General features: G+C 34.5%; 4 protein-coding genes and 1 pseudogene across 5 annotated transcripts; 3 read left to right on the forward strand and 2 right to left on the reverse strand.

The window, feature by feature from the left end:
• Positions 1–67: 67 nt before the first annotated feature.
• On the reverse strand, positions 68–2333 carry LOC104760168 (ras-related protein RABD2b). Its single transcript, XM_010483047.3, has 8 exons — positions 2075–2333; positions 1520–1592; positions 1226–1273; positions 1075–1122; positions 902–973; positions 653–808; positions 451–554; positions 68–368 (listed from the first exon to the last, which is right to left on the reverse strand). The coding sequence occupies exons 1-8, from the start codon at positions 2086–2088 to the stop codon at positions 275–277; spliced, it is 609 nt and encodes a 202-aa protein (XP_010481349.1). The 5' UTR covers positions 2089–2333; the 3' UTR covers positions 68–274.
• A 3220-nt stretch (positions 2334–5553) lies between these two features.
• On the forward strand, positions 5554–7503 carry LOC104763020 (protein neprosin-like; annotated as a pseudogene). The gene is made up of 7 exons (XR_015589372.1): positions 5554–5660; positions 5807–5893; positions 5993–6181; positions 6283–6441; positions 6560–6613; positions 6714–6845; positions 7034–7503. The product of XR_015589372.1 is annotated as a protein neprosin-like (transcript).
• A 1869-nt stretch (positions 7504–9372) lies between these two features.
• Positions 9373–11966, forward strand: LOC104760169 (large ribosomal subunit protein bL19cy). The gene is made up of 5 exons (XM_010483048.3): positions 9373–9855; positions 9951–10277; positions 10788–10874; positions 10969–11102; positions 11682–11966. The coding sequence occupies exons 1-5, from the start codon at positions 9826–9828 to the stop codon at positions 11788–11790; spliced, it is 687 nt and encodes a 228-aa protein (XP_010481350.1). The 5' UTR covers positions 9373–9825; the 3' UTR covers positions 11791–11966.
• Positions 11967–12081: 115 nt separating this feature from the next.
• LOC109130429 (uncharacterized) lies at positions 12082–15433 on the forward strand. The gene has a single exon (XM_087499698.1). The coding sequence runs from the start codon at positions 14021–14023 to the stop codon at positions 15431–15433; it is 1413 nt and encodes a 470-aa protein (XP_087355824.1). The 5' UTR covers positions 12082–14020.
• A 2484-nt stretch (positions 15434–17917) lies between these two features.
• LOC104760170 (uncharacterized) lies at positions 17918–21093 on the reverse strand. Its single transcript, XM_019239937.2, has one exon. The coding sequence runs from the start codon at positions 20225–20227 to the stop codon at positions 17918–17920; it is 2310 nt and encodes a 769-aa protein (XP_019095482.2). The 5' UTR covers positions 20228–21093.
• Between the last annotated feature and the right edge of the window lie 286 nt (positions 21094–21379).

The raw sequence follows: 21379 nt of genomic DNA on the forward strand, positions 1-21379 counted from the left end.
TTTTGTATATGTTTGTATTAAATTATGTTTCCATATATTACCGTTCGAGAATAACCAGAAGTTTCAATGCTGGCATGAAGGGACTTTACTAAAGTAGTATATGGGATTAAAGCATTCGAAATACATCAGAAAAAGAATCTGAAAAGAAAATAAATGAAAACCAAAGAAGAAAAAGAGGGGGGGAGTTGTTAATTTGGAGAAGTCATACATGCAATGCAAACAAATGATTATAATGGAGTGACGATGATCCAAAGAGGATTGGTGACAAATCAAATCAAGATGAGCAGCAGCCTGATTGCTGGTTCACTGGTTGCCCGCGAATCTGGACCGTAGGTGGCTTGGCACCTCCAGCTGGTTGGCTCGCCATTCTGCAAAAGAACATCACCAAAACCAGTTTAAGCAAACGGTTAAGGAGTTCTTCACAAGTAAAATTAACATGTAACTTCTAACCTTGTCTTAATTGCGGAAGTCATGGCCATGAAAGCATCTTCCACATTGGTTGCAGTTTTAGCACTTGTTTCCAAGAATGGGATCCCAAGTTCATCTGCAAAAGCCTGTGCAACAAGGAGAAGAGACAACAACAACAATGTTATCATCTTTCAGACAAGGTTTACGTGGATAGAGAAGGTCACTTGGTTGGTTATAGTGTTACCTTAGCAGTCTCAGTGGATACAACTTTCTGTGATGTGAGATCGTTCTTGTTCCCAACCAGTAGCTTGTTAACATTTTCGCTAGCGTAACGGTCAATTTCATTCAGCCATTGTTTGACGTTGTTGAAGCTCTCTTGGTCAGTGACATCATAAGTGACCTGTAGGAGATAGTAAACTGTGAGGGAGAAGAAGCAAAGTATGTATCAAGTAACAAGAAGGTGAGTGGCTAATTAGAGTTGAGAGTATTATACAATGATTCCATGAGCTCCTCTGTAGTAGCTGCTAGTGATTGTCCTGAAACGTTCTTGGCCTGCTGTGTCCCACTGTAGACACAGGCGATTACCAAAAACAGTTATTATAGTTTTCCATCCAAAAGTTTAACTAATTATGATTGATTGTATATGCCTCTCTCAGAAACACTTACGATCTGGAGCTTGATGGTCTTTCCGTCTTGTTCGACTGTGCGGATTTTCTGTAACACATCACAAGTAAAGATTAAGAGACATGTAAACGATGTTTTCGTTTCATGTCATGTAATACAAATGAGTGATTGCAACGATAGAAAATATGCTTACAAAGTCAACACCAATGGTGCTTATGTAGCTATCCAGGTAAGAATCGTCCTGTACACATACAAATTTCAAGATATCAGGAAATAAAGAACACAAAGAAGCAAAAGTGACAACTGTACAATCCAATGGAGTAATGAATTTAGAGCCAACTAGTATTGAACACTCCAATATGTGATCTTCAAAGACCCATAATTTGTTTTTGTGTGTGTATGTGTTCAATTTGAGAAAGCAATAAACCAAAACAAAGATGATCAAAATCCAGACAATCATAAAGAGTTGTGTGGCAAAATTACTTACTGCAAATCTAAGAAGCAAGCAGGATTTTCCGACACCAGAATCACCGATAAGCAAAAGCTTGAACAGATAGTCACTGCAACGAAAAGAGAATAAAAACATGAATATCTCAGTGAAAGCTCCTAAACTCAGAAAATATGATCTTTTGCCATGTTTTCACTCTGCATCTCACAAATTACAAACGCAAGAAAGATATGTAAAATGGATCCTATATGTCGAAATACATGAATTAAAAGGCAAAACTGTGTCACAAACGACGATAATCAAAAGAGAAATCGCAGATCTCGATAGTGTATCACTGGATCTCTAACTAACCTAGATAAAAAGATCCATCCATGGACCCGAGAATTCCAAAAACCTAGAATCGATCAGACAAACGAAAAAGACCTAAAACGAGCAGAATTGGGCAGATTCAGTTAACCTAATCTACCTACCAAACAAACAAAGATCCAAAGCAAAATCGAACAAAAATCACCAAAACACATGTAAAAGCGTGTCGATCCGAAGCAACAACAGATACATAAAGATAACAAAAGAGAGAAAGAGAAGGTTCTTTACTATTCAGGATTCATTATATAGATCGATCTTCCAACGAGAGAATCTCCGGCGATTAGTTTTCAGCAATCGTCGTTCGTCGTGTACAAAACAAATAACGCGAGAGAGAGAGAGAGAGAAGAGAGACGTGAATATTTGTTTTGTAATTTTTTATATTCTTTATTGGCTTTGGGTTAATATATACTTTATTTATTTATTTAGTGCTCTTTTTTTGTTTCTTTTTTTTCTTTATTTGTTAATGACGCGCGGTTAAGAAAATAATAGACGGACCCAACCTTTTCAACATTATAAATACGTTTTTTTTTAATAATAATGTTCGAATGCTGGGTGACGTGGCATAGCCAAACTCAGAGAGATACGTGTAACTAGACAAAACAACCAATCTGTATTTTCTTTCTTTCCTTTTTGATTCTATACAATCGGAGAATAAACTACATTTACGACACGTTAAATTTCGCATCTAATTAACTTGTAAGATATTCTTTAAATTAATATTAGATATAAATTAATATTAGATATAAATTAATAATTTTTTTTGGTTTCGAGTTGTATCGATATAAAAAATAATATTATTCGATAAAATAATAAAATAATTTTTTTTTTGAAAATCTTATGTAAAAATATAGTACCAACAATATTATAAATTAATACTGATATACACTAAATATCTTATTATATAAAGTTTGATTCTCAAAGTTAAAAACTTATCAGATCATGACACGTATCAGTTTTAACGATTAAATATCCAAGTTAATAACTCATCAGATTATGACACATGTCAATTTTAACAATCAGAAATCACATATCAAAATTAGTAACTTATCAGATCTTGACACGTGTCAATTTTAACGATCAGAAATCACAGCTTTCAAGCTTGGTAAAATGATGCATAAGATAATTGTAATATTATTATATTAAAAAAAACTTAGTTAATCCTAAAAAGAAAAGGATTGTAAATACATCCCTCCATATCACCAAATAGATGATGACATATTTTTCTCCAAATAAAATAATTTCGACTAGCTTTGTTTTTCTTGGTAAAAATTTATTTTTGTTTTTATTAACCTTTTGTTTGACACATCATCGTTCTTGAACAAGTCTCGCAGGCAATTTTTTTGTTGTCTAATCGAAGCAACTATATAAAAAATGTCTAGATATTACCACATATTTTCATCGTCGTTTCTTTGAATTTTGTTTTGTTTCTCAATTTCATAATGCATACTACAAAATCTTTGACTTTGAAGTGTTAAGAAAGTTTCTTATGCATAATTACTAAAGTTTTTGGTAAAATTTTTTTCACGGTGTTATTATTATTTCTATTAATTTGCATGAAAAGTAGCATAGAAAAAAGATGAATACACAAATGCAAGATAACAACAAAGATTATTATATAACACTAGATTAACTAAACATAAAACGTTCTTATCGTGAACGATAGAACATCTCAAAAGAAAGTGGGAAGCAAATTTTTTTAAAAAACGCTAGGCTTATTGGAATAAACTTTCTCATAAAATATAAAAAGGATTAAGAAAATATACAAAAACTTATTAATTCTAAAAAATGTAAATACTCACTTCTATATAAACATAGACCGTCTTATATTATTTATCTAACAAAAAGTTTTTACTGGTAACCATTAGAGGAACAAATGGAAAATGAATAAAAAGAACAATGCGGAATGGAATAAACAATTATTGAGGAATGAAAAGAAAAAATGCAGAGAAGGAACAAACCAATAATTGGTGACCAAACAACAATAACAATATTTTTTAAAAATGTATTAAATATTAAATAAATCTTTCAATAAAAATATGAAATACTACTTTTAATGAATATAAAATAAAATTTACATTTGATTTAAAAATAAATTTGTGAATAAAATTTCAGATACATCATATTAAATACGGATAGTTAATCTTAACCTACAATAAAATTTTAAGAACAATTTAAAATATTCTTTAGTTTTTATTTACGATATAAACATCGTTTAAATTTATTTTACTATTCATACAATTTTCAAGTAAAGCCTTCAGATTAATTTAACATGCAATTTTGTATCAAATATATTTTATATTTTCTGCCAATGTATTGTGAAAAATATGAATATTATTGGATAATAAAATTGAAATATTAGTAAAAAACGAATTTTAATATTTGGGGAGGAACATTTTTGTTCTAATGTTACTCATTTTATGAGGAATATAGAAGAAGGATGAGGAAATCATATTTTTTTAAATGGTAAAAATTTTGACGAACGAAGAGAAATATCATATTCTTCCTCCTTCTTTTCCTAAATTATGGTTATCAATTCCAATTGGAACCAAAATAATTTATTCAAAAATATTGTTTTCAACTTTGTTTTATTGGTCAAACTTTTTTAATGGAAAGAAAAAATTTTCTTATTATTTTAAATCAAAAATACTCTTACTTTCTATTTTTTCAGTTTGCAATAAGTAAGATTAATATATTGACCCAAAAAAAATGGAAGATTAATATATGCATATTCTTTTTCTAATACTGCATTTTAGAATTTATTGTAGTTGTTTTAGATTGTTTTATTTAATTTATATTTTTATCTTTGAATTATTTGAGATTCATATATTACCGTGCTTATAATTTTCTATTATTTCATTAATTATGTCAAAAAGAAAATTTCTAATTTCCCAACCTTGATTGGTTGGTCATAGAACTTTTTTTTTTGTGCAAACATAATTGTTACCATTCGTTCAATGTCAAAAGAAGATAAAGAGGAGAAGGTTATCAACCTAATGGTTGTATAAAATAGGCTAATCAAACACAAATCTAAAACAAACATAGATAGATTGGAAAAACATAAATTTTTGTTGATAGATCCATAGGAGCTTGGAGATAGAGGCTACATCATGGTGTGTCAAAGAAACTTCTATGAAATACATTGGAAAATTTAGCATTGATTACTATCAAAAGATTTTGTGATGTTGGAAAAGGGTCTTTAGTTTCATTGGTTGCTGGAGCAAGCCACTTTGAGATAGCTATACGTGAACATGTTCTCTCCACACAAGAGGAGGGCAGAGCCGAGGTTCTCTCTATGTTGGAGGAGGTTGGACGCAAGATTATCTACCTAAGAGAGGAAGGTGTGAGAGGTTGGACGCAAGGTTATCTTAAATATATATGTAATAGTAACACACATAAAAGATTTGTATATGGATATAAATCAGTATATTATAGCAAAAAAAAATGTAAATAATATACAATAAATTTTAATATATATATATATATATATATATTTTTTTTAAAGTTACTCGGTCAACATATTCATTACATTTTTTTCTGTTTTCGTGATGGTAGGTTACTATTCATAGTGTAAAAATAAATCATTTTCTTCTTTCTGGTCAAAGTAATAATTGTAGTCAAATATCTGTATTTGTATTTCTTTTATTAGAAATAGTTTTTTTTTTATGGACAAACCATTTTCATTCTTGAAGAAACAAAACCAAAACAAAATGTCTTCACTAATTATTGTAGTTTTGGTTTTGAATCTCTTACATATTTTGTTCTCAACGGTCTTAGTTTGTTCTGATAAAGTGTGTTGCCTATCAGATCCTTCAAGGTTAGCGTTGATATTTTTAAAACTTGAGATACATGTCTCTTTTATTATGTTAATCTATTTAACTACTTCAATATTATATTCTTCTTCATTTTTTTAATTATGTATTGAATTCAAAATCACCTCATGTCTTTTTTTTTCTTTGGTAGATAGGGGAAAATGCTACATACGATTGCGTAGATATTAATAACCAACCAGGACTTGGCCATCGTTTGCTCCAAAACCACACAATCCAGGTACATTGACATTTCAAATATCCGTCTCCTGTATGATTTTGAAGTTACTTTTAAAAAATGTGATTTTTGAATCTGACATACAAGTTATTCTTTGAAAAGATGAAACCATCAGTTTCAATACATGAATTAAGGAATCACATTGACAACAACAAATCATATTCGAGTGAAATAGGGTGTCCAGATGGAACCGTTCCTATATTAAGAATCTCAAATGAATACAATACCAAGGCACAACTTTTCTCCGAGAAGTATTTCCATCCGCTAACTGTCGATAATCCTGGAGCACATGTAAACGTTTAATTCTCTCCTTATACATTAAATATATTTATGTTTTATGTATATTATAAGTATTAATCTATATACATGTGGATATAAATGGCTCTTAGTAGATTGTTGGAATAAGGTCAAGTACTGGTCCATATCGTGGTGTAGAAGCTTCATATAATGGATATACGCAATACATCGAAAAAGATCAGGCTTCATATAGTGAAATATATATAGGTAGTTGGTTGAATAACCAAGTCAACTACATCCAAGCGGGTTATATTGTAAGTTCTACATTTTAGTGGTTTTCTTTGTAAAATTCGTATATAAATATTTGTTAGTAGGTGCACAAAAAAAAAATTATATTTATTAGTATTAAAGTATTCAGATTCGTTTTGATAGATAAATCCAAGTTTCTTTGGCACCGGACAACTTTGGACATATGGATATTTTAAGGTGTGCATGTGAACATTTTTTAAGTTTAGTTTTACGTTAAATTATTTATACTTAATCCTAAAATCAAATAACATGTGTATATTAAACACGATTTCAATAGGGTAAAGATGGGAAAGGATGTTACAATACAGCATGTGATGGGTTTATTCAGGTATCAAGGAAAATTCCCATAGTCCAACCCATAAACATAAACCCAGGAGACTCTGATTGGTCGCGTTGGTCTATTCATCAGGTATTTCTATGGATTATTTATTTATTTTCATGAAATTGTATGAATTTAGAAATTAATTATTTATGAATCATATTAGTGATCGACATATATTTATTTATATAATAAAAGTTTTTTAAAAGTAATTTAGTAACACATATTCTTTTTGTTTTTTCAAATGTGTTTATTTTATCTTTTGATGTATGGAAAAGGATAAAGCAACAGGAAATTGGTGGCTTACGCAACTGATAGAAAATGCACCCAACGTAGATATTGGATATTGGCCAAAAGAACTATTCAACATTTTGAACAATGGTGCTAATATAGTTGGAGTCGGAGGTGTAGTTCAAGCTTCCCATAATGGTTCAAGTCCGCCGATGGGTAATGGCAATTTTCCGGTTGGAAGCCATAAAAATTCAGCAATGTTTACAAATATTGAAGTTCTGGATTACAACTATATCAGTCATAAAATGAATTATTTTCCTACGGAGATTTTGGTTGATAGTCCACAATGTTATGACATAAGAATTGGTAAGGTGAAATTATTTCATAGTAAACGACTCGGTTTCTTTTTCAATTATGGTGGTCCAGGTGGAAAATTTTGTGGAGTTTGATATTTTACATTGTAATCTTTAGACTAATAATGAGAAATTATCTATAATAATACATAAAATTTGCCTAATTACTGTAATAATACGTTTGAAAGCATTCTTACTAAAGCAATACATAAAAGTTTGAACATTACTTATAACCGAGCCCTTCTCTATTTATTTACAGCATGTGCCATTGACATTTATAGTTAAATTTTAAAAAGTTAATTGATATGATAACTCAAACTTTAATTACCAACTTAAGTTCAAGAGAATCCCATAAATTATGAATAGTTTCGGTTTTGAAATTCCGTATTCGAAAATTGGGTTATTGGCATAAAAGTTTCAAATTTGTCATAGTTATTGTTATCTGTTTCAAAGAGGTTATCTGTGGGAAAGATTGGGGCAAGATTTTGATTACAAGAGGATGACAGCCGAGTTGACGGCGAGGTGGACGAAATAGCATGAGGTAATATTATCTTACTTATCTGCGTAATTTAAGGTTAATCAATATATGATTATCGTGGTGAGAGTATTGAGCTAAGGAGTTGTGGGAAGTAAAATTTAATGGATGACGATATTATGAACATTGTTCAGTAAGATGTAGAGTACAAACTAATTGTAAGTTCTTTATGTTGCGGGCTGTGTTTGACAGATTATGCATTGCATAAATTGACTTGAAAGTAGTTGTCGACAATTAATTTAGTCAAATGAAGTTGTTAATGTATGCATAGATTAGTTAGTAGTCGTATATATGTTTAGTTGATGTTCAATTGTTGATATACTTATCATCAGCTGTACATGTTTGTGATGTTTATTTTACACAAACTAATTTTTCTATTGTAGATATGGAGTCAATCAATGATGCAAAGAGGTATCCAAGAAGGATGTTTTTAGATGGAAAATATTCAATGCAGAAAAGAAGCTTGCACCACAAATGTAGTTTGTCAAATATTGGCGAGTTGAAAGATTTCGTTGGTGATGTGGTGTACAACAAAATAAGAGAAAAATCGCAATTGAGAGTGTTACTGAAGCTAGTGGAAACCGATTACTTATGGTGTGCCAAGACTATCCACTATCTATTAGCTAATCAATTAGCAATAGAGCTGCCATCCTAGTATATAATGTAATATAACTCTATTGTTGTTTGTCTATTCTTATATATGTATTCTAGTTGGAGCTTATATCTAATCTTTTTATTCTATCAAAAATTTTTGATGTTGTCTTCTCAAATCACATAAAAAAATTGAGCAGGGTCATATATTCGATAATTGTCTTTTTACATGAAATTGGTTCTAAAGACACCACATTATGTTATTCGACTTCATCACTTCCATGAAAGATAATACCAATAATTTCTTCTAAACTCTAAACTTCTAACATTTATCATTTTCACCTAGATAATTAAGTAAAACTATTAACATCAATCATATTACGATAACCAATATTATAAATTAAGAAAATTCTATAAAAATGTGTATCATAACAAAAGTATCTTATTTTGTAATATAAAATTTTCAAAATTATGAAAAAATATCTTCATAAGTTAATATTTAATTAATTTATCGATAAATTAAAACCTCTATAAATTAATAAAATTTTATGGTTCTGATTTTATTAATTTATAAAGGTTTTACTGTATATGCTAATTCTTTTTTTGGTTAAGCTTTTTTTAAAAAAGTACCTTTAAGAAAAACAGATTCGTTTCACACAACTCACAATTACACAAACAATGAGGCCTTTGATTATACTATTTTCTTGGTATTATGATAGATAAAATTTTAAAAATATAATAGCCTGTCAATTTGTCATCGCCTTGCGGTGTAAGTAAGTCAATGATAACGTGAACATGTAGTAGACGACTTGTAAATAATATACAACACACATAAACATTATATATTTCAACTCCCAACAGAAAATTTATTTTCTATTTATAGTAAGAATAAAATAAATAATAATTTGCATACATCTACAACATTCTTTGTATTGTATATCGTTTTATGGTAAAGAAAGATTAATAATTATTGTAATGAGAAATGGTGCCGTGTAAATGTGTAATTTTATCATCATCATTTCTTACCACTATTTTTTAATTCTTTAATGAATGTAATGTACCATATCTCTTACTTTTCTCTACAGTTCATAGTTAGGAAGGTCGGAAGGACCAAATCAAATGGTTGGAAATTGGGAGCTAAGCAACAGCATTATGATTTATGAGCAGGCATCAGTAAGTGTTTATGGAATTTAGCTTTGGTAATCGTCGGTTATATCGCTTTCCAGTTGAATATGGGCCTCATTGTATAGGCCCATAAAATTTAGTAATCGAATCACACGCGCGGATAAGATACTTTTTTACTTGACAAATGCCACGACAGGGCTCACCACTCTGCTTTTGAGTTTGGGTTTGTGCAAACATGGCGACGAGCTCTCATCTTCTTCCTCAGGTTACTCTTTCCTCTCTCCCACGCGCAATCACAGTTTCGTATGTATGCTTCTTTTGAGTCCTCCTCTGTTTATCTAACCCTTTTTATGGATGCAGGCATTGCATATGATACCGAGAATCCCTAGCTCCTCGTCCAAGAATTTTGGGGTTTCTTCATTTCTACCACGAGCTTCATCGGTCAGCTCAAAGCTTTCAGTTTCTCGGGTTTTTCTCAGTCACTCCGGTTCAAATTTTGGTTTCCCCATCGATTCCAAGAAGAGAAGGGAGTTTATTGCTAAAGCTGAAGAGAGTACCGAAGGCGAAACTGAGCCAGTTGTGGAGAATGCTGTTGAAACTGTAGCGGAAGGAGAAGGAGAACCCAATGTTGCGGAGGAAGCTAAACCACCGAGGAAGACTAGAGTCAAGCTCGGAGATGTCATGGGGGTAAGTTCATTTTCACTCTGCAATATTATTTAGGGTTTTGTGTTTTGGTTCTGATTTTGGAAAATTTCGAAGCTCCGGTAGCAATAGTACTTTTTTCAAATGTTTTTTTTTTTGTAAAAATATTTGCTGAGTTTGTTCATCTGATTATACAGTAGTAAAGAGAGTGATGTGTTTGTTTTGGCTCTTTGTTCTCTATTAGCTATAGGGTTTTGTTTTGTTGCTGAAATTAGATAATTTGAACTTCATTTCACTAGTGGCAATAGTAATTATCAATTGTGTTTCTGTAAGAATATGTGTGGTGTTTGTATTAGTATAGATAGTGATGACCTTCAATTTGTGTATATCTATAGGTAGTCATTATTATCATGGAAAGATCTAATCTTATCTGATTCAGCATTTCTGATACTGTAGTTGAGAGTAATGTGTTTGTTTTGACTCTTGTTCTTTAATCATCAGTTATCTTTCAGGCATTGGAGAAATGAAATGTTGATTTGCTTTTCGTTTCTGTAGATACTAAACAAGAAAGCTATTGAGGTTTCAGAGAAAGTAAGGCCGGTTCCTGAGCTTAGGACTGGGGACATTGTAGAAATCAAACTGGTAAAAATCCTTGTCTCTAGTATAATCTGATTCAAATATGCATTTAACTACTGTAAGATTTTGAGTTGTTGACATGGTAGGTTTGATTTTACAGGAGGTTCCTGAGAACAGACGTAGGCTATCTATCTACAAAGGTATAATAATGTCTAGACAAAATGCAGGCATCCACACTACTATTCGTATCAGGAGGATAATTGCTGGCATTGGTGTTGAAATCGTCTTTCCTATGTAAGTTTCTTCTTCCTAAGCTCGTGAATTATTTACACATTTGCAAAAATGGTAGATATTGTATAGCAGATATGTAATTAGTAGTATATAGGAGTAGATGGGACTTTGTCCAGTTGGTTGTTCACCTTTTTAATAAAGGAGAGATTAGAGAATCCAAAACTTACCTTAACGGTCACTTGGTCAGTTGGTCTTTGATAGTCAACCAAACCCTTAACAGTTACTGGAATGTGGTCATAGTGCTCTGCTGTTCGATTCTTGAGAATTAAAGTGTGGTTTCGATTCTGAATCTCATCGTAAATGCATCATCAGCGTTATTCATGTATACTGGAAGTTTTAGCATTTAAAATCACCAAGTGAGGATTACCTTGATAATATATGCTTAGACCAGGATTTAGATTTTTTTATTTACAACGGCGAAAGTGTGTTGGCCTCTACTCTAGTCTAAATCAATCCAGTAGTGATCCTAAGATACTAGTCTAAATGAACATTGCAGTTACATTAGCTGAATCTATAGAGTGGATTAAGTTGCTTTTAGTATATGTGTCTCTGATGTGATTCATGTAAATCAATGTAAAACAGATACTCTCCAAACATAAAGGAGATAAAAGTGGTAAGCCACAGGAAAGTGAGAAGAGCAAGACTGTACTATCTGAGGGACAAACTTCCTCGTCTCTCAACTTTTAAATGATCACCAAAAAAAAACCCAACACCAGTCTCGTCTTGTCTTGTGTTGTGTTGTCTTCAACCTCCAAAGGTAGCTAATCTCCTCCTTTTTCACATAATACTCTCTTTCTTTTTGTAATAATTGTTTGTTGGATTTTCATGTAATTTACAGTGAAAGTGATTTAAGAAAAAGTTAATCAATGTTGATTGTTTTTGATTCGTAAGTATGAATTTAGTATTAATACGACTGATTTAATCATTTCAGAAAAACCTTTTGAATCATCTAAAATTACTTAAAATAATGTAAAATGACCGTATTCACTATTTCGAACGGTAACTAATATATAATAAGTGTGTGATATATGATAGTGAAGTATATGCTTATGAGAGAGTTGAATAAATGGAGGGTTGTAAAATAAAGTAGAGAGTTGAATAAATGGAGGGTTGTAAAATAAAGTAGAGAGTTGAATAAATGGAGGGTTGTAAAATAAAGCATAAAAATATCTTAAGGAATATTCTATGTAATATTCTCTAAGACTTGTAATATAAATACTAAGGCTTGATGAAGAGTTTCATTCAAGCTTAAGTGAGTGAGTTTAAGTAAGAGTCTTAAGAGTTCTTGTAACTTTTTGAGTGTTTTAATAATAAAGTTTATCTCCTTGTATAAAGATCTTTCTTATATACTTACATAATCTTTTTCCAAATACTTCCTAAACACTTAGCATTGATCCTAATAACCTCCTAAGTGGTTGTACCACTATGTGTGTGTAATTCTGGTATCAGAGCCATGGCAGTCTAAACTCTAGCTCTTCTCTTCCAGAAAGGTAATACGCCATAACGTTGTCTTCTACCATGCTAGTATGAAAGTATGCTCTGTGGTTGCCATATTAATGGATCCTCCACATCAGAAATCTAACTATGCTAAGAAAAAACGGTATGGAGAAAAATTTCTATGAGGTTGTAATGCTCGAAGTACCTTGAGGCTTTTTATGTTGCAAGTATGTTGCCTCGGTTTGCGTAGTTAAGCACCTCTTGATTTATTTCTCTATATTCGTGGTACGTAAAAGAAAACAGGGAGACAACTTATGGATTGTTATTACCTCAATGGCTAGAAGAGAGTTATAGTATTCTGTCTTGGTTTCTGGTTCTATCATATATTATGGAAAGTTCATCTTCTTTGTCTAAAACTCCCTCTTTTCGACGATCAAATTCTAAAAAGATTGATTACTTATATGAAGTAGAATATGTGAGTGATGATAGCAAAGTTCCTATTACTCAACTCCCATTACTTAATCCTTACAAAACTTTCACTAAACCAAATTCCACTTTTCCAAAAGTCATCCGTCAAGTGTTTGTCCCTAACAAACATAATGCAAAGGAGCTCGTTCTAGCATCTCCGTTAGAACAGCATCTCATTCCAGCGACAGAAACAGAACAAATGATTCCTCTCAGAATCAACGAAGGCATGATACATCATTGGCAAACTCAAGGATATACCTATCTTCATTATGGAGCGATACGTTTGGCGCTAACACTCCATGGCAGAAAAGGCTTACCAGTTGTAGCACGGGTAGCTCTCCTCGACACCCGATACAAGGAATACCAACATGCTTGTATTGCAACTATCCAGACAACACTAAACGTTGGCACTGTTTTCGTCACCCTCTTCCCAAATTTCAACGTGGCGTTGGAAAACCCTCAAATATATCAGAACATGCAAATCCAGCTGCAAATCACAGGAGCTCCACAAATTGGAAACACGTATGCAGCAACGCTTCACCATCAAATGGCGTATAGAGTCCAAAATCATGCAATGGACTTAAGTCTCCCTAGAGACACTGAAGATGCGCTACTCATACAATTGGAATCCCAGCATAGCCCGTCGTGCATCCATATTCCTAGACAGATTCCTAGAGATGAGCTTGTCAAGTTGCTTCCAGAATCATGGGTTACCAATTACGAAAAGCTCCATGACCGTAGCACCCCAATACAATCGGTGGACTCTTCTATTCATAGGAGAAAAGATGGAGTTGTAGAGATTGCTTTTAAGTAACAAGAAGAAAAGTCAAGACCAACGGCTTTCTGCACAGAAATCAATATAATTACTCCTTGAAGAAGCTCAAACTTTAGAAAACCATCCACGTTTAGATGGTGTTCCAATCTCATCTTTTGATTCGTTGGGAGATCCCATTTACTCTTTTCAAGATGAAAAGGGCCACAAATTCTTTGATGTTTGTGATTGCCAACACTGCCAGATGAATAGTTCTGATGATGATGACACCCCAAGGCGAAGGAGAAAAAAGAAATCTACACAACAAACCCTCAAAGAACGATTTGAGTCTGGAGACACACAAGTTGGCCTTCTCGGAGAACCAAGTGGCAAGAATTTTGAATACTATGTATTGTATTCAGGTGGCTCAACTCCCACAACACCTGACAAAGAAGAGGTACAACTAAGTTACATGTTCGAACCTCCATCACAGCAGGATTCACCATTTCCATCCAAAGAGTTTGAAGAAAACAATATAAAACACTCATGGAAAATCCGGAATCCAAATGTTAAGAACCCAGATGGCTCAGTAAAGCTGATCAGCGCCGCAGAAGCAACTTTGAACTGGAAGTCGGAGAACGCCACAACCCAAAACTATCTCCTAAGCCAGATTGACAAAAAGGTAACCATCATGGACATTTCCATAAAAGAACTCACCAAAAAGATAACCTCTCTCCACCAAGAACTTCTCCACCTTGCAACTACTGTCTCCATAAACTCTCCCCTCATGTCCCAAAAAGAGTCTGAGCTAAAGTCCCTTAAAGCTCAGCTAAACTCCTTACAAAACCAACCCAAAACCCAACCTCCAATGCCATATGATCTTTTCACACCATACCCCATCTACACACCACCTTACACAGCCCAAACACAACCTTTATCTTTTTCTCAAGACCCAAGTATTTTCGGAGCATCCTCCTTCTTACCAACAAAAGTTGTTTATGAACAACAATCTACCAAAAAGAAAAAGCCAATAGAAAAAAGAACAGGGAAGGAAGTCATACTTGAACCACCCAACCCTTTGTCCGAGACATCAAAATCTCAAGATCAACCCGAGACCAGCAAAGCGCAATTCATGGTGGAGCGTGCTAATCCAATCACTGTCTTTCTTGAGAAGGTTGCAAAACGAGAAAAAAGTTTTTCTCAAGAAACTATGATGAAAAAGACGCCAATAAAAGATGAAAATGATGAGGTCATAATCCCACCTTTTATGATGGCCTCACCGGCTGTGGTTGAAGAAGACGTAGAAAGTGAAGGAGGAAACGTATATGAAGAAACTCAAGAAACTAGACGAAATCAGACAGAAGGAAATCTGCGGTTTAATACAGAACCACATAAGGGTTTTTCTTTTGATGATATTCGCCCTTCAAAATGGCGCGAGAAAGTATATGAGATGCATGCATGGCTAACAGAACAACAACTCAACCCAGGAGCCATTTTGCCTACATCGATTGATAAACTGGTGGCTAAATTCCAAGGACGTCTCAGGCAATGGTGGATAAGCTTAGGCCAATATCAACAATTACAAATCCGACAATCTCCAATAATCGATGCCTTGGTGGGACATATCCACAATGAATTTCTCGGCACATGGGATCATTATACTATCCAAGCTAGATAAGAGTACCTTAGCATGAGATGTTGCTCCTTCAAGAGGAAGGATCTTGAAAGACATTATGAGCGAATGTCAAAGAGATTCTATGCCTTGAATGGGATAGATGACGTCAACCTCAAGCAGGCGTACCTGAATTCACTTCCAGAACCACTTGGAAATGAAACGTCAAGGATATTGTCTCTCAAGAATATGCCTCTCAACCAAGCTTCACTTGGAGAAATATATCAAATTTCTCTGGCAGCTCTTGAAAAGCTATGCAACCACCAGAAGTTTTTCAAACAGCTTCAAGAACAAGGAAAGCTTCTAGGAAAAGCATGTGATCGGCCAAAACTCAATATCAAATGCAGAGACAAAAGATGCCATTGTTCTACAAGTCATGGAAAATAAAAGAGCTACAGAGGCAAGTGGCAGAAGAATTATCCAAAGCTATCTTCTAGAAAGAAATGGAAATTCTTCAGGAAGAAAACTCAAAGAGGTTTCAAAAAATCAGATAGATGTTACATCTGCAAGAAGAAGGGACATTATGCGAAACAGTATCCTAACAAGAAGAAGAGAGATAACCTCCTTGGCTACTTGGCACAAGTTGAAGATATTGACGACTCAGATATTGAATCCATCTTTTCTCTTGATGATGAACCAACTGATGATACAGTTCTTGCAATGGGTATGGAATTAGAAGATGAATCTTCAGAAGAGGATACTGGAGATGAAAGCGATAGAGACGACCAGTTCATGTTGTTTGACCTCTACACATTCGATTTCTGCAAAGTAGAGCAATCACATCAAGAAGAATTGGTGTATCTAACCCAACCATCTCCAAATGCCAAGATCTACATCTTCCCAAACAAGTATGATAAACCAATACCGGTCATTGCCTATTTTGACACTGGAGCTGCTTCATCCATCATCAAACCAGACCTCCTCCCAGCCTCACATTGAAATTCATGTTCAGTCGCTTTCAAAGCAGCCAACGGCCAGATATTTCATATCTCTCTTATTAGCAAGCCAATTTACATCCAACTTTTCCCCGGATACATGATTAAATCAAAAGTATATGGTTCTGAACTCCCTGGAAAGGACTTTATACTTGGGTGTTTGAGACCTTTCGGGTGCCACGAAAGTATATGGTTCAAAAGTATATGTTTGAGACCTTTCGGGTGCCACGAAACTCTCCAAGCAACTGATTTTTGTGTTTGAGACCTTTCGGATGTCAAATCCAAGTATAAAGTCCTTTCCAGGGAGTTCAGAACCATATACTTTTGATTTAATCATGTATCCGGGGAAAAGTTGGATGTAAATTGGCTTGCTGATAAGAGAGATATGAAATATCTGGCCGTTGGCTGCTTTGAAAGCGACTGAACATGAATTCCAATGTGAGGCTGGGAGGAGGTCTGGTTTGATGATGGATGAAGCAGCTCCAGTGTCAAAATAGGCAATGACCGGTATTGGTTTATCATACTTGTTTGGGAAGATGTAGATCTTGGCATTTGGAGATGGTTGGGTTAGATACACCAATTCTTCTTGATGTGATTGCTCTACTTTGCAGAAATCGAATGTGTAGAGGTCAAACAACATGAACTGGTCATCTCTATCGCTTTCATCTCCAGTATCCTCTTCTGAAGATTCATCTTCTAATTCCATACCCATTGCAAGAACTGTATCGTCAGTTGGTTCATCATCAAGAGAAAAGATGGATTCAATATCTGAGTCGTCAATATCTTCAACTTGTGCCAAGTAGCCAAGGAAGTTGTCTCTCTTCTTCTTGTTAGGACACTGTTTCGCATAATGTCCCTTCTTCTTGCAGATGTAACATCTATCTGATTTTTTGAAACCTCTTTGAGTTTTCTTCCTGAAGAATTTCCATTTCTTTCTAGAAGATAGCTTTGGATAATTCTTCTGTCACTTGCCTCTGTAGCTCTTTTCTTTTCCATGACTTGTTGAACAATGACATCTCTTGTCTCTGCATTTGATATTGAGTTCTGGCCGATCACATGCTTTTCATAGAAGCTTTCTTTGTTCTTGAAGCTGTTTGAAAAACTTCTGGTGGTTGCATAGCTTTTCAAGGGCTGCCAGAGAAATTTGATATATTTCTCCAAGTGAAGCTTGGTTGAGAGGCATATTCTTGAGAGACAATATCATTGACGTTTCATTTCCAAGTGGTTCTGGAAGTGAATTCAGGTACGCCTGCTTGAGGTTGACGTCATCTATCCCATTCAGGGCATAGAATCTCTTTGACATTCGCTCATAATGTCTTTCAAGATCCTTCCTCTTGAAGGAGCAACATCTCATGCTAAGGTACTCTTATCTGGCTTGGATAGTATAATGATCCCATGTGCCGAGAAATTCATTGTGGATGTGTCCCACCAAGGCATCGATTATTGGAGATTGTCGGATTTGTAATTGTTGATATTGGCCTAAGCTTATCCACCATTGCCTGAGACGTCCTTGGAATTTAGCCACCAGTTTATCAATCGATGTAGGCAAAATGGCTCATGGGTTGAGTTGTTGTTCTGTTAGCCATGCATGCATCTCATATACTTTCTCGCGCCATTTTGAAGGGCGAATATCATCAAAAGAAAAACCCTTATGTGGTTCTGTATTAAACCGCAGATTTCCTTCTGTCTGATTTCGTCTAGTTTCTTGAGTTTCTTCATATACGTTTCCTCCTTCACTTTCTACGTCTTCTTCAACCACAGCCGGTGAGGCCATCATAAAAGGTGGGATTATGACCTCATCATTTTCATCTTTTATTGGCGTCTTTTTCATCATAGTTTCTTGAGAAAAACTTTTTTCTCGTTTTGCAACCTTCTCAAGAAAGACAGTGATTGGATTAGCACGCTCCACCATGAATTGCGCTTTGCTGGTCTCGGGTTGATCTTGAGATTTTGATGTCTCGGACAAAGGTTTGGGTGGTTCAAGTATGACTTCCTTCCCTGTTCTTTTTTCTATTGGCTTTTTCTTTTTGGTAGATTGTTGTTCATAAACAATTTTTGTTGGTAAGAAGGAGGATGCTCCGAAAATACTTGGGTCTTGAGAAAAAGATAAAGGTTGTGTTTGGGCTGTGTAGATGGGGTATGGTGTGAAAAGATCATATGGCATTGGAGGTTGGGTTTTGGGTTGGTTTTGTAAGGAGTTTAGCTGAGCTTTAAGGGACTTTAGCTCAGACTCTTTTTGGGACATGAGGGGAGAGTTTATGGAGACAGTAGTTGCAAGGTGGAGAAGTTCTTGGTGGAGAGAGGTTATCTTTTTGGTGAGTTCTTTTATGGAAATGTCCATGATGGTTACCTTTTTGTCAATCTGGCTTAGGAGATAGTTTTGGGTTGTGGCGTTCTCCGACTTCCAGTTCAAAGTTGCTTCTGCGGCGCTGATCAGCTTTACTGAGCCATCTGGGTTCTTAACATTTGGATTCCGGATTTTCCATGAGTGTTTTATATTGTTTTCTTCAAACTCTTTGGATGGAAATGGTGAATCCTGCTGTGATGGAGGTTCGAACATGTAACTTAGTTGTACCTCTTCTTTGTCAGGTGTTGTGGGAGTTGAGCCACCTGAATACAATACATAGTATTCAAAATTCTTGCCACTTGGTTCTCCGAGAAGGCCAACTTGTGTGTCTCCAGACTCAAATCGTTCTTTGAGGGTTTGTTGTGTAGATTTCTTTTTTCTCCTTCGCCTTGGGGTGTCATCATCATCAGAACTATTCATCTGGCAGTGTTGGCAATCACAAACATCAAAGAATTTGTGGCCCTTTTCATCTTGAAAAGAGTAAATGGGATCTCCCAGCGAATCAAAAGATGAGATTGGAACACCATCTAAACGTGGATGGTTTTCCAAAGTTTGAGCTTCTTCAAAAGGAGTAATTATATTGATTTCTGTGCAGAAAGCCGTTGGTCTTGACTTTTCTTCTTGTTGCTTAAAAGCAATCTCTACAGCTCCATCTTTTCTCCTATGAATAGAAGAGTCCACCGATTGTATTGGGGTGCTACGGTCATGGAGCTTTTCGTAATTGGTAACCCATGATTCTGGAAGCAACTTGACAAGCTCATCTCTAGGAATCTGTCTAGGAATATGGATGCACGACGGGCTATGCTGGGATTCCAATTGTATGAGTAGCGCATCTTCAGTGTCTCTAGGGAGACTTAAGTCCATTGCATGATTTTGGACTCTATACGCTATTTGATGGTGAAGCGTTGCTGCATACGTGTTTCCAATTTGTGGAGCTCCTGTGATTTGCAGCTGGATTTGCATGTTCTGATATATTTGAGGGTCTTCCAATGCCACGTTGAAATTTGGGAAGAGGGTGACGAAAACAGTGCCAGCGTTTAGTGTTGTCTGGCTAGTTGCAATACAAGCATGTTGGTATTCCTTGTATCGGGTGTCGAGGAGAGCTACCCGTGCTACAACTGGTAAGCCTTTTCTGCCATGGAGTGTTAGCGCCAAACGTATCGCTCCATAATGAAGATGGGTATATCCTTGAGTTCGCCAATGATGTACCATGCCTTCGTTGATTCTGAGAGGAATCATTTGTTCTGTTTCTGTCGCTGGAATGAGATGCTGTTCTAACGGAGATGCTAGAACGAGCTCCTTTGCATTATGTTTGTTAGGGACAAACACTTGACGGATGACTTTTGGAAAAGTGGAATTTGGTTTAGTGAAAGCTTTGTAAGGATTAAGTAATGGGAGTTGAGTAATAGGAACTTTGCTATCATCACTCACATACTCTACTTCATATAAGTAATCAATCTTTTTAGAATTTGATCGTCGAAAAGAGGGAGTTTTAGACAAAGAAGATGAACTTTCCATAATATATGATAGAACTAGAAATCAAGACAGAATACTATAACTCTCTTCTAGCCATTGAGGTAATAACAATCCATAAGTTGTCTCCCTGTTTTCTTTTACGTACCACGAATATAGAGAAATAAATCAAGAGGTGCTTAACTACGCAAACCGAGGCAACATACTTGCAACATAAAAAGCCTCAAGGTACTTCGAGCATTACAACCCTAGAGAAATTTTTCTCCATACCGTTTTTTCTTAGCATAGTTAGATTTCTGATGTGGAGGATCCATTAATATGGCAACCACAGAGCATACTTTCATACTAGCATGGTAGAAGACAACGTTATGGCGTATTACCTTTCTGGAAGAGAAAAGCTAGAGTTTAGACTGCAATGGCTCTGATACCACAATTACACACACATAGTGGTACAACCACTTAGGAGGTTATTAGGATCAATGCTAAGTGTTTAGGAAATATTTGGAAAAAGATTATGTAAGTATATAAGAAAGATCTTTATACAAGGGGATAAACTTTATTATTGAAACACTCAAAAGGTTACAAGAATTCTTAAGACTCTTACTCAAACTCACTCACTTAAGCTTGAATGAAACTCTTCACCAAGCCTTAGTATTTATATTACAAGTCTTAGGGAATATTACATAGAATATTCTTTAAGATATTTTTATGCTTTATTTTACAACCCTCCATTTATTCAATTCTCTACTTTATTTTACAACTCTCCATTTATTTAACTCTCTCATAACCATATATTTCACTATCATATATCACACACTTATTATTTATTTATTGGAAACACTTTTGGATTCAGTGTGTTTTTACTAGAAGAATATTAACGATTTATCCAGCTAAAAAATAAGCAGAAAAAAAAAAAATTGAAGAGGAAACGAATTATTCGTGTGAAAGTTGATGATTGAGTATTTTTCTTGTCTGTTTCCTATGGTATTGGATTGACTTTATAAAACCACCACCACTGTTTCAGTTTTCTTCGTCATGATTCTTCTACTGGTATGTATCATTCTTCTGCCCATTTAATATTTTTATTTTATTTTATAAATAAGTCCGATATTTAATTACTCCTCGACAAATTTAAATCATTAATGAGACACGGCAAAGAAATACACACTAAAATAAAATGAATCTCAATCGTGAGAG

Source organism: Camelina sativa, chromosome 18, assembly GCF_030686135.1.
Source record: "Camelina sativa cultivar CO46 ecotype springtype chromosome 18, ASM3068613v1".
In the NCBI taxonomy this organism is placed as follows: domain Eukaryota; kingdom Viridiplantae; phylum Streptophyta; class Magnoliopsida; order Brassicales; family Brassicaceae; genus Camelina; species Camelina sativa.